This window comes from Syzygium oleosum, unplaced genomic scaffold, assembly GCF_021117445.2.
Source record: "Syzygium oleosum isolate NSW1041296 unplaced genomic scaffold, Sole_v2.1 Sole_v2.01, whole genome shotgun sequence".
Lineage (NCBI taxonomy): Eukaryota > Viridiplantae > Streptophyta > Magnoliopsida > Myrtales > Myrtaceae > Syzygium > Syzygium oleosum.
The window spans coordinates 24,141,239-24,154,825 of record NW_026607485.1 but is presented as its reverse complement, the minus strand read 5'-3'; the positions used below and the strand labels follow the sequence as shown (position 1 = coordinate 24,154,825).

Sequence of the window (13,587 nt, the reverse complement as noted above, 5' to 3'; positions counted from 1 at the left end):
TCCCTCGTACTCTATCGATTCGTAAAAGAGCGAACGACACGATCTCCGAAAATCAATACACATTAACATGGATCCCGGCAGTGGGCATGGCCCGACTTTGGTGGCCAACCTCCCTCGAGGATGCGAGCTCGAGTCTGAGTTTTATAAAGAAAATGGAATAAAGAACCGGTTATGCTAAACTGATCATCCACTAAACACCAATTCTTGCATGATGTGACGGGCTCGAAAGCAATGTCCATTTTCTAAAATCTCACGGCGTGATTTAATTCCGCTAGGAAATGATATAATTACAAGGACCTAAGCTGATGGAACCGTAATTTGTGCGACTAATCATACGTGATGGGGTCCAAGAGGTGACTAAATCACTGACCCGACCCGATTCCGGATAAGTTAAAATAATAGGTGACGTGGAATTGTCTGGAATTTCCCGCCCAACAAATCTACCGATGGGAAAACAATAATTATTATTATAGTGGGTTTAATTAATGTGCTAGGCGATGGCTCTTCCATTATTTCGGTGATAAATAAATAAATTCTATAAAATACCCAGAGTAATTAATACGGACCTTCGTTTTTTCCTTTTTCCTTTTTTTTGGGTGTCATGGACCTTGGCCCTTTGGAAGTCCCCGCCTTTTCTTTGACTCATCAACGACTACCAAAAGCCTACCTAACTGTCGAACCAATAAACCATCTACTCCCTCTACTATAACTAGTATTTATTATTTTTAGAAATAGGAAAATCATTGCATGGGACCCCAAAAAAAGGGGGAAAAATCACGACGATTCACTCCCATGCTAATTCGTACGTGGGGCATGCGCCGGTGGCCGGCTGAAAAGTAGGCCCGTCAAAATGGGTTATGAACCCATAACGTAGCTCGATTTTACCGGAATGAACATTAAGGACGAGGCCACGAGCGAGGTGACCGGGCAAGCCTGACACCTCCGGAGGGGGAATGCCCCCTCCACCGAAAAGACCTCTCGCCTGTACTTGGCACGGGCGTTCGTCTGGATCATTTGAATGTAATTCCTCGTAGAGTAATCGACAAGTTCGAGCAGCTCGTTAGGCCTAATCTTCGGGTCCCGCCCGAGACCAAAATATCCAATAATCCCCTCTACTCAAAATATATTAATGTAACAATTTTTTTGGGATAATGAAGTAAGTGGTCACTAAACTTTTGCATACGTGAATTTTCAATTTGTTCAATAAGGACCCTAAACTTTAATTTGATATGTAATATGATCTCTGAACTTTTAATTTGTTCAATATGGTTTTTGAACTTTCGGTACACGTTCAAACTAATCATTGAACTGATGTTCAAACTTAACTTGAACAATTTTATACAGTCTACGATTACTTTGAACATGTACCAAAAGTTCATGGACCCTATTGAATAAATTAAGAGTTGAGGAATCACGTTGCACATTGATTTAAAGTTCATGGATCACATCGAGCAAATTGAAAATTTACGGATCCGCATTGTATATTGAGCCAAAATTCAGTAGTTATTTATATCATTATCCCTATTTTTTTCGGCGAAGAGTGAATTATTTGAAGGAGAGGAAAGAAGCCGTTATCGCAACTGCACGAACCCGTGAGACTCGCTCCCCACCTCTCCTTCCTCTCCTCCCTCTCCTCCCTCCCTCTCTCTCTCTCTCTCTCCATCTCTGTCTCTCTGCCTCGCCGCTCGCCGCCGCAGCCGCCGCCGCCCCTCTCCTCCGTCGTCCTCCGCACCCCCCCCCCGCGAGCAAAACCGCCATTGACGCGGAGAGAAAGGATCGGAAAGAGCCGACCAGAGCGACCCCATCTTATCACCATTGAAAACTCATAAACGCTTTCTCTGTCTCTCTACACCGCATTTCGCTTTTCCCTTTTTCTTTTTCCCACCCCCACTTTTTCGAGTTCCGGCTACGGGGTGATCAGGATACAAAAGTTGTCTCGTCCTCCCTCTCTCTCTCTGTCGTCCCCATTGTCCCGCTTTTTCCTCTCCATCTTCATCATCACCATCGGCATCATCGGACGAATCAGAATCGCCCATAAAGATCTCGACGATTCAAAGCCGACCGCTCTGCCTGTCCCCCACTGCAATCATCGGGATCTCTGTCGCCTCTGTCGCCGCCGGCCTCGTCCCGCAAATCATCACTCGGCACACGCAACCGCATCGTCCTCCGTCAGGTATCCGATGCTCCGTTCTCGGTCGAGCCGGCTCGGCTCGGCTCGGCTCTGCTCGGCTCGGCCCGTGATTGACGCTCTGCGTCCTGCTTTTTTGTTCAATTTTGGTTCTTTGCCCGCGGGGGTGAAGGGTGAAGGGTGAGATCTGTGCCTTCTTCTTTTTTCTGTTCGAGTTGTCGTTCCTATTTTTACTCATCTTCGGGATTTACGTTCTGCGATTTTCTCGGAGCTTGGTTTTTCCCGAGAAATCTCTGCGCCCGGTCGTCTTTCTCTATTCGCGAAAAACCAAGCCGGAAGCTTCGGAGGATTCTCTAGCTTACGCGAAGCCTCGCGCTTTCCGAGAAATCTTTTCTTTTCTTTCGAGGGGTCGTATGTTCTTCCTTACGGCTCACGTTTCCGTGGACTTTCTCGCCGTTTGTGCTTCCGTCGCTCGCTTCCGATAAATTTGTCGCCATGTGAAAAATTTTCTTATCTGGGTCTCCTCAGGATCGAACGGGCTCTCCGATTTTGGCTCCTTTCTTTGAAGGCGCGGCGCCGCGAAGATGTCGGCGGTGGAGGCGTCGCCGAACCTCCGCGACTTCCTCAGCGTCAAGGACGACGACGTCGGAGGAGGAGGAGGCGCCGCCGCCGCCGCCGGCAGACGGCGCGGCGGGGATCTGGCCGCCGCCCTGGCGACGCGCGCCGCCCTCCGCGCCGAGAAGCTGCGGTCGCCGCCGCCGCCGGCCTCGCCGGCCGGCTCGCCTCGCTCGAGCCGGACCCTGCTGGACATCATCCGCAACGACGAGCTGAACGCGGCTGGCCGCAGCAACAGCGTCATCAGCAAGGACCGGAAGAGCTGGAAGGCTCTCAAGGGCAAGCTCCGGCTACGGCGCGCCGGCGCGGCCTGGCCGTCGACTGTCCCTGTACCGGTCCCGGGTTCGGATGTCGTCGTCGGTAATTGTAGGTCGCCGTCGCGGATTCCAAGGCACGATGCGACTCGGTTCGACGGGGCGGTCTCCGATGAGCCGACTCAGGAAGCATCTCGGTTGGAGAGTCTGAGAGCGGAGAACTCAATCCCGACGGATGCACAGCCGACCACAGCTCGCAGGAGCTCGACTAGCTTCGGATCTCTCGTGCCAATTTCGACTGAGCCAACTCGCTTCGGATCTCTCGTGCCAATTTCGACCGAGCCCACTCGGTCGGACGAGTCGTCGCCGGGCAATTCGCCTGCACGGAGTCTCCGGCTGCAAATCTCCCGCCACAATTCGGCGAGGTTGACCCCGCTGCGAACAGACTCAGCACTGTCTTTGACTCGGTCCGAGAGCGCGCCAACGAGTGGAGATCACAATGACAGCCAGATCAGCCCAGCTCCTCTACCATTCACGGAGGAGCCGGCCCGCGAGCAGACCCGCCGCCTGTCTGTGGCCCTGGCAGAGGAGAGGCAATTGTCAGCCAGGGAAGCGGCAGCGGCTCAGGTGGCTGCAGAAGCTGAGGCCACATTGAGGACAGCCGAGGCGGAGGCGCAGCCGGCGAGGATGTCGCTGATGGATCTATTGGAGGAGACGGATAGGCAAATTGGGTTGGCGGGGACGCAGTACGCCGGGGGAGACGGCCAGGAGGAGGAGGAGGTGGAGGAAGGGAGCGGCCGCGGCCGCGGCGGCGAGCAGAGCTACTGCTGCGTGTGCATGGTGAGGCACAAAGGAGCGGCGTTCATACCATGCGGGCACACGTTCTGCAGGCTGTGTTCAAGAGAGCTTTGGGTGAGCAGGGGCAACTGCCCTCTCTGCAACAACTTCATCGTGGAGATTCTTGATATCTTCTGATTCCGAGTTCCCACCCGCCCAAAGAGAAGATTCTTTCACGTTTCACTCCATAGTAAGCAAGCCCGGTGGCTTCTCGCTTCTTTCGTTTCTTGAATTTGTTCTGGGATGTTTTAGTTCAGCATTGGGACTGAAGTGATGGGAAGTCAAGACGATTCATCTGTAAAAATGTGTTCTTTTCTTATGTCATTCATATGAAACTCCGATTGGAGTGGAGATCATTGGCATTCTTATGAGCTGAGAAACGAGATTTTAGACGCACCTTGTTCTAGTTAGCATTGTTCCTCTCTAACTCGGTCGAATAGTTTGAGGCTTCATTGGTGGAAGTTGATGGGTAGGAAGGACACTGAGGGGGGAGAGAGTTCTGTCCTCTGCGAGCTAACGTTGTACAACAATTTTGAATTGCTCTTCCAATTCCTACAAGAAGAACCAAGCTTTAATTGAATGCACCATCAGTGTCCTCTGCTAGGGGGAGAGAGTTCTGTCCTCTGCGAGCTAACGTTGTACAACAATTTTGAATTGCTCTTCCAATTCCTACAAGAAGAACCAAGCTTTAATTGAATGCACCATCAGTGTCCTCTGCTACGGGCGCCTGTGCTGTCATTGTTACACTTTAATTCGAAGAGAAGATGGCTGGGGATGATGGGGATGAATGTTTGTCATTGATTGATTCCATAGCAAGATGGATAAGGTACAACTGAAATTTGATGACATGTGGAGCAAATTGGAAGCTCTCTCGCAAACGCTGGCATTTGTCCTTGGCTTTGCAACTGACAAACAAACTACTACTGACTAGGGCATTAGCAAAGCGGGTGAACAACTGGGTACTTGTGGTCTTAGCCAAAAAGATACCGAAGACTATTAGGGGATTGATTATTTGTTAATTCATTTTTCCCTTTTTCTTTTTCCTTTTTCGGATTAACGAGTGCTCGTGATTCCGTGATAGACCCATCGGCGAATCTCCATCGAGCGTCGCAGTTCTTCCTCGCGCCCTGAATTCTTCTTCCTAAATGGACAACATGATCCTACGGGCAACACAGAGAATCGATTATCAACTATCAGTTTTTAGTTTGAAAGGTACTGGATATATCAAGACTTAATCTACGAGATGGACACGATATTTTATTTGAACATTGAATAGTACCCACTTATCACTTTTCGTGTCGATTTAGCGTACAAGCCTTTAATAGAATATACCTAAGATTGCTCGCTGGATGCAAAGTTCACCGTACAAATTGCACTCCCGTTGACCCTAAAAATAACACTTTCCAAGCGGCATGCGCGCTGCGAATGACTGGGCCACGCACGCAGGACGATACAAGCATGAATTGAATGAACGGAGATGGATTCTCGTGAGCTTCATCAATTCGTGCTGTGGTGTCGCTCTTCAAAATTGAAGCTCCGGAATCTTTTTCTTCAGAACTTCCCCCACCCCTGGACACATTGCCAATCCCAACCCCTTCAAAATTTGGATAATCAAGTATCCGGCCAAACAAAAAAAATTATAATCCAAGTCCAAAAACTTGCCTAGCTCGCTCAAAGTTTCACGCTTTCACTTCATGCATTTAGGTCCTGAATTTTTTTCTTTTTTGTGTTTTCTAATGTGGCGCCACGTCATTCTTGTGTTGCCCATGTAAGTCTCGAAAAAAAAAAAAGATAAAAAGAGGTCAACCAATCAAGTACGTCAAAAGTCACAAGTTTTAAAACTTAAGCGAACGAAATCATGCTTGAAGCTATAAGTGGAGTGCATTAAATTCACGAAAATATCCCTGGAGTCTCTTATCTTCTGTAGATGAATATAGAAAAGCAACAAGATTCAAGCAGTTTACTTCTTACTCAATGCAAGTGGTACTCACACCTAATCGCGGTATTAATTTTCTTGATGTTGGTAGATCAATGTAGCATATGAAATCTACCAGACTTACATTGGATTTACCATCTCAAAATTTCCTATATTTTAGGTAAGTGTACTACATTACGGAGTGGCGCACGATTAAGCAACATTGTTTTCCTTACTAGGAAAACGGCGACTCGTTTTCTCCATGGTCACCTGCCAAATAATAGTGATTCTACAGTTTTTGATTGAATAAAAAGCCCAAAAACAAACAAGATTCATGGAAGAATCATCAAACATTCAAATCTCATTCTGGGTTCATCGCGTTTTCATGATCAGGGTAGCTGAAAGACTTCACCCTTTCCAACCTGACGAGATCCATAAAATTTCACATCCAGAAAGAGCAACCCTAGACATGGGATACTAAATTTTTTTACTAAAACCCTTTTATGAGGCAATGTGACAGGATCTTAGATGTGTATTCAAAAAAGTTCTTTTTTTTTTTACCCTACACGTAGTGTGTGATTGACTTGTCGAATATCCAACATCCGCCTCGCAAAGTATCCATAGTGACAAATTTAACATTATTACTTAAAATGAAATTCTCCTCTAACCCCTTGAAAATGCAATAATAGCATAGATACGGTGGAGAATGACTTGACACAAGAAAAATCACCATCACTAGTAAGTCCAAATGGCAAATAAGGGGAAGAGCGGAAAGCATCCAAATACTAAGAAATTCCACTCAAGCATGTATATTTAATGGTTTGCCATGACCCCCTGAAAATAGGATCGGTTAAGAGAACAACACTATGCAGCAAGGAAGCTTTGCCAGAAAATCGCACTCTTAGTCAGACCAAAGAGTGCACGTCCATGCTGTCAGGTGTGGAGAGGGTGCGACGGTGTCCTGGATCAGTAATTTCTTTCTTTATCTACAGAGAGAGAAAACAGAGTAGAAGCAGTATACAGACTGTGGCTCTGGCTTCTACGAATAGATTTTGTCAGTTGTATTTGCAACTTACATAGGGGAACTCGTGTGATTGAAGATGATATGCTATTTTCACCCTTCAGAAAAGTATCGAAAACCCACCATTCTCCCTTCATTCCTTGTGAATACAAAGCAATCTACAATGCTGGAGACGAATGGCTGGTTGCCTTCTGATGGAGAGGGCATAGATCCGGTTGTCTCGCTATAAATATTTGGTCCCCGACATCAGTGTATGAATCTTGATTTCGATACCATGTCCAAAGAGCCCATGTCTCATTCTTCACCTGCAAATGGCATATTCTCTTAGGCCCCGCAAAGAGCTTGTGATAAACGTGGCATATCTGACCAAGAACTTAATTTTAGTCCAAGATATAGTTTCTTTCAAGCATATTTCAAATGCATTTCTATTCATGCCACCATTCTCATTTTTCCATTCAGAATTAGAATATGAAGAATTCTGAATGTAAATGAATGCTCCTGCTTCTGAATCACATACATGAACTGGTCTTTATTTATTAATGTGTGCGCATGCGAGAGAGAGAGAGAGAGAGAGAGAGAGGTAACCTCCAATATTCCATGGCCAAAACTACTCTCTCTGAAGGCACTGTAGTCAGGTTGCCGGTCCCAGCAGAACTTACCAGCTGCAGGCCCAGACGTAAAATTAGCGGCACAGAAGCCACCCATGTAATCATCAGGGGTGGTTGATGGTTCTGGACAATTTCCAGGTTCATCAGCATGCTTCACTGCTATCTTTTCCCGATTACCCCCATCTCCAACGGTGATATAAACTGGCCCACATGGATCTAACGTATAATTGTATACTCGATTTGAGCGCTCATAGGCATGAACCTGTTGATAATGAAGACTTTTCATCAACTTAAATGGACGTTTAACTGGTGCATATCATGGAGAATCAAGCAAACACAGTTACGAGTACAAAAAAGGTCCACAATGGTTCCAATAGAACATAATTCACATACTTGGGTCTAACTAAAGGTTCGCAATTTATCCAATCCAATCAAACATAATTCATATGCTAGGGTAATCTGATATATCATTAACCAGAAAAACAGAAACAATTCTTGGGTTGTAATGAGTGGAGACTAAATTTATTAAGCACACTGAACATTTGTTCTGGATTTTTTCCCCCCAACTCCTCAGCCTGTAGGCACAAGATGCTATATTGTCAACTAAAATTGATTTAAGAAAATGTCAAGATCAAATCACCAAGAGCCCCGTATCCTTCCCAGACAATTTGAAAATGTAGTTTTGTAAGGAATTATAGAAAATGAATTGCAGTCATGTTAGAGGAGGGTGTCGTCACTTACATGTCCATTGAAGACTATATCGACACCTGAGGAGTACAGAAGCTCTTCCAGTGCGACCATCATGCACTCTGCCTCTCTGTAGTGGGCTTTGTAGGTGCTGTACCAAGGTGGATGCCAAGCAGCTACCAACCATGGAGTTAAAGATCTATCAACACTAGCCAAGTCTCTCACCAGCCATTTGTATTGATCCGCTGTATAAGAGCATGAGATAATTTAAAAGCCTCACTCGTTGTAAGATGTAACTAATGTCAAATAGAAAATTGTGCAGGTCAGTCTAGTTTAAGGTAGTATATAGCGATGCTAAAACTAACGATATCTATGTGCTTTGGACCAGCCATTCAAGTGCCATACATCGTTTCTGCTGTTTACCTGGAATCAAACTGTCTGCTGGTTGTCCTTAAGTTCCACAATGTCGTATATTCAGAGAGATTGTCTAAAATGTCAGTTTATAACATGTTGATAGGATTACAACCATAGAAACATGCATTCATTTTCTGTTTTACACAGATTCGAACAGATGTCACTAATTTCTTTCAATTTTTTAAATTCCATATCCATGAAATTCACTCGAGTTCTAGCTTTCAGAATTCAGATTCCCATGTCCAGGGCTAGTAATGTTTTCAAACTTTTCATTCTTGTAAAGACATTTTGCAAACTGGTCATTTCTCGTTCACCAACTATACTAAAACAGAAAAACAAGTCTGGTGGAACCGCCCAGTACATTAAGCGCTTTATGGCCTGTTTGGTTCCCAAGAACTTGAGGTGCTTGGTGTAACTTTGAAAACTGTTTCCCAATGCAAACGAATTCTCATTTTTGAAGCTTTTGCTGTTATCACACAGCTGAAATGCAAACTATAACATGGTTCTTACATTAAAGACATGATTTTTTCCACGAACCAAGCATGCTTTTTTACTTAAAACTGCTTCAGTTTTTGTTTCAAGAAATCAAATGTACCCTTTTTTGTCCCATGAAGCTCTATTACCTCTCAGAATCTAATGCAAAACTCACAAAAGATGCCTCGTAAAACAGAGTTCAACAGAAAATGATCAAGAAGGGCGAACCTGCATTACCTGAGAAGTTGTAGGCAATATATGCTCCAAGCATGATAAAATGTATACCTCCTGCATTGAAAGAATAGTAAAATGTTGATGAAGACCCACATTCCTCAGATGGGAATGCAAATCTAGAGCTGTAAGCAACGAAGGTATGATTTCCAGCTTGTTTTTCTATTTCATGGTTTCCCTCCACCACCATCATTGGAACTTTAGACACTAAAGGCTGCATAAACCTGTGAGAAGGATCCAAGGTAAGTTCCACATATCTATACACTAACAAAGTTCTGAGGAGAAATAGATGAATCCATTCCAAGTGTGTCCATTATAAGACTCTTTAAGAGACAAAATATGATACATTCACCTTCCCCAGTAATCCCATCGTGGCTGATAAGTCTCGTGTATAGGTGTTTTTGGAAATGAGCAAGAGTAGCAGTCAGATCCGGTTCCATTCGTGAGGTATAGATTTGCATAAGTTACATCACCAACCAATAGGAGAAAGTCAGGTCTGTTCTTCTTTAAGTGACGAACTGTAGTAGTTGTGTTGTATGTAAGCCCAAGATCTCCCACTACTGCTATTCTATTTGGGTAGCTTTGAGGACCTGGAAATGGCATTGTCCTGAAATGGTAGATGTTACTCATGGCCGGAATACTCGGATCTCCACATTGATAATAGTAGACCGTACTAGGTTTCAAGCCTACAAAGACATGATGCATTTATAATCAGAAAGCTTTCACATTAACTGTGGCGAGTCCTCAAATTACAAGAAAGTGATCCACTGGCCCGATTTATATCTTCCCTTCAAGATCCTTGAGAAGATCAAATACAAATGTCGACATTTAAAATTACATCATGATATGAAATTTTCACGACAATGTAGTAAATTCTCCACATTCATTTCGTTTGGACTGTCCACCATGAGCCAATGATTAGCCAAAGAGTGGATTTACAACTGCCTAGGCATGATGATAACGACCAATGCAGTCTTATGAGCACTTTGAGATTAATATACCGTGCAACAGAGCTTTCAATACATCAAGCATACAGTTATGCAATTCCAGCCATCCCCCTGAGAGACAATAACACAATCTACAACATAAGTTAGGACAAGCTTTCCGTACGCAAACGAGACACACCTACAGGTCATAAAAGTAACATAGATAATCGAGTCCACTATCTCCTTTATACCTTCCTGAAAAAAAAAATTAGGATTGCTCTTGCATGCATACATGCGCGCACGTCAACACAGAGAGAGAGAGAGAGAGAGAGAGAGAGAGAGAGAGAGAGAGAGAGAGAGAGAGAGAGAGAGAGAGAGAGAGAGAGAGAGAGAGGTCTTTGATTAATAAGCAAAGATAGACATGTGAGGGCCACAGCTTATCCACAAGGATACCTGGAGAGAAGTTCTGTCGAATAGATATAATTCCTTGGCCCTAATCATACTTACATACAGCTTTGCCCCGACGGTGGGCTAAAGGGGACAAGAAGTTAACAGTTGAGCGTATATTTCAAGCAGCATCAATTTGATATATTTGACTCTATATGCAATGAAAAGAAAGAATGAGCAAAAAAACCATACCTCGAAGACGAACATGATGGATAATTCCTGAACTATAGTTTTGGAGGCCTTCAAAAGGGTAAAGCTGATTATAAACAAGAGAAGTTCCCCTGGCTTCATCACTCAATAGCTGTTTTTCAGTCCCATAGTAAACAATGCTGGCGACAGTTTTCGGATCTAATGGAATAACGCTATTGCCAATTTGGTAGTTCCCTGCGAAACCGCTATACTAAATTAGACCTCCATGGCTAACACAGAAGTTTGGTTTTAAACAAGTTCATTCACATATACTGACCTAACTATGACACTCTGCACTTCAAAAAGATGCAAAAACTTTCATTATCATTGTCAGTTTTACCAAGAAAAAAAAAATTGACCCACAAGTTGGTATCACTATTAGTCCTCTCCTATTCCTCAGCATAAGAGAGTCACAGAGAAACGGACCAAGAATGCAACTTCTCCACTACGATAGCCATCATTTTTGCTCTGGCAATGTCGCTTAGCTGAAACCTATAGCAATCATCCGCCTATGGAACAAGAGACAGTGATCACCGAACAGCATTTCTACTAACTTTTCGCAACTTCAGTTTCCACAGTCAAATTTACTAACAGCGAAAGGATATTCTGCACAGGCAGCTCGTATCGCCTGCGCCCAGATCATGTGAACTCGCTCACGCGACAAAGCCGCATGCAGAGCACCATATTCCGAAATGATGAGTTACATGCAGAGGATACTGTACACGGATACTCGAGTCCAGTTCCTTGCATCGATGAATTAAGATGCAGAGCAACGTTACGGACTTACCAACAAATCCTAAAAACTGCTAAACAGGAAGCTGAATCATAGAAACGGAGACCGATCGATCGAACGAACACCAACCTGTAACCCAGGAGATCCAGACGGAGTCGTAGTTGGCGGAGAGGGCGAGCGATATCTGCTCGGGCTCGAAGCCTCCGACGCGCCTCCGGACCCTGGGGTCGGTGTCGGGGAGATCGACGGCGTTCCCGCGGAGGCCGGCGTCGAAGGGGACGGTCACCGGCGCGAAGGGCCCGTCCAGCGTCGACGGGATGCCGGCCCTAGCGGCGGCGGCGGAGGAGCTCAGGTGAGTCAGCAGCGCTAGCGCGATGGCGACGCGAGACGATGCGAGAGCCATGGAAGGACATCCTCCATGAATGAGAGAGAGAGAGAGAGAGCATGCAAAGGGTTTGATGATGACGGAGTTGGCAGTTGGAGAAGAAGGCATGGAATTTAATGCGTCACCTTTTCGGTTACACGCGGCGGACGACGACGACGACGACGCCGTTTCTGGCCAAAAAAGAATAGAGGAAGAATGAAATAGAAAATTCGTGAAGAATGCAAAATTAAAGGAATTTGTCTCTTTCACTTGTTTTAGTTTAAATAAATATATATGACCGATCTATTAAAAAAGCCGTCTCAGTACCGATTTGATAAAATCAATTTCGAAGAGAGACTTGGGTTTCAATTGACGTCATGGATAGCGTCAATTCTGATCCAACATTTATTGGATACTTATTTTTTGTTATTCCAAGGAGACTTCCAATATCAACTATATTGTTATTTGGTTAATACCACGAATAATCTCAAATTGATATATTTGTAATAAATTTACTTTAAATTAATTTTTTGATCACAAAAAATCTCGAACTTGTACGTTTGTAACAAATTTTCCCTCCATTAGTTTCCGTTAAATTGGAATAATAGCATGCAAAATTACAAACTGGTATACTCGTGACAAACGGATGGTAAAACCCTAAATTGGTACACCCGTCAATTGTCACGTGTCATCCAACTCAGTAATGTAACAGTAAAATTTAACGGAAGCTAACAAAAGATAAATTTCTCGCAGATGTACCAGTTTAGGATTTTTTGTGATCAAAAAATTAATTTGGGGTTACACGTTTTATTCGTTTAAATTTACACAATGATTTCCTTTACGAAAATTATGTTGTACTTTGAACTCAAATGAGAGCTCGACAACTATATGATATATTTAAGTAAAGTAGGACTAGCATCGTCAATTATAAGCTTTAAACTAATAAAATTATTAATGACTTTAAAGTCAATCTCAATGACGATCTTGTGATAATGGCCAAGTGACCCTTTCATTTATGAATAAATTTCCTAAACTCGCAAGTCCTGGATTGTCTTTAAAGGCCCCATTAATATTCGGTTTAATCAACCCCGAAGGTGGAGGATCACACTTAACCAAAACAAGAGAAGTGCATGATCCACCTAACGTCGAGGTATTTGCATAGGAAGCCTTGATGATTTCCTGCGTGTGTGATCGAATTACTTGTACTGGACTCGAAGGGACAATGAAGTTGTCCTGAAAAGGTAACCTGTTTCTCAATTGTCCAAAAAGCCACCCTCTCGCTCCAAACATTATGCTCCAATCATGATGAAATTTATCGATTGAGACAAATTCATGAAGAAGAATTCTTCCAAATATTATTGCGGTACCAATTCAAGTCATATCCAACGAACAATTGGACAATCTCTTAGAACATATACATTTGATTCCACATAAAACTCGCATCTCAAGTAATATTGATTTCCTCGCAAGTTGCGAGATGCCTTCAACTCAGTCGCTTGTGAGCGGTTAACAAGAGGAAAGTTCTAATACGTTGAGGTCCCTCCCTTTGCCGAACATTGGACCATATACTATCATATTCTTAATTGTTTGCTCCATCAATTACTTAGCAGACTGACTTCACAGAAAAAGGCTCGCTTCCCCATCAGAGGCTAAAGGAGGCATAATTCCCGGAATATCTGAAAAATCCAATTCCCATTCACCATATAATCACAAACTTTTCTGTCTATCTTCCATATAGTTGAGT

The 13,587-nt window shown here is 44.0% G+C and overlaps 2 protein-coding genes across 2 annotated transcripts; one reads left to right on the top strand and one right to left on the bottom strand.

Moving 5' to 3' along the window:
- Nucleotides 1–2,019: 2,019 nt before the first annotated feature.
- Nucleotides 2,020–4,227, top strand: LOC115676224 (uncharacterized). Its single transcript, XM_056310710.1, has 2 exons — nucleotides 2,020–2,173; nucleotides 2,657–4,227. Exon 2 carries the CDS (start codon nucleotides 2,713–2,715, stop codon nucleotides 3,970–3,972), a length of 1,260 nt encoding a protein of 419 aa, XP_056166685.1. The 5' UTR covers nucleotides 2,020–2,173; nucleotides 2,657–2,712; the 3' UTR covers nucleotides 3,973–4,227.
- A 2,295-nt stretch (nucleotides 4,228–6,522) lies between these two features.
- On the bottom strand, nucleotides 6,523–11,927 carry LOC115676111 (purple acid phosphatase 15). The gene is made up of 7 exons (XM_030598985.2): nucleotides 11,609–11,927; nucleotides 10,750–10,941; nucleotides 9,537–9,870; nucleotides 9,191–9,408; nucleotides 8,120–8,310; nucleotides 7,356–7,640; nucleotides 6,523–7,075 (listed from the first exon to the last, which is right to left on the bottom strand). Exons 1-7 carry the CDS (start codon nucleotides 11,880–11,882, stop codon nucleotides 6,929–6,931), a joined length of 1,641 nt encoding a protein of 546 aa, XP_030454845.1. The 5' UTR covers nucleotides 11,883–11,927; the 3' UTR covers nucleotides 6,523–6,928.
- Between the last annotated feature and the right edge of the window lie 1,660 nt (nucleotides 11,928–13,587).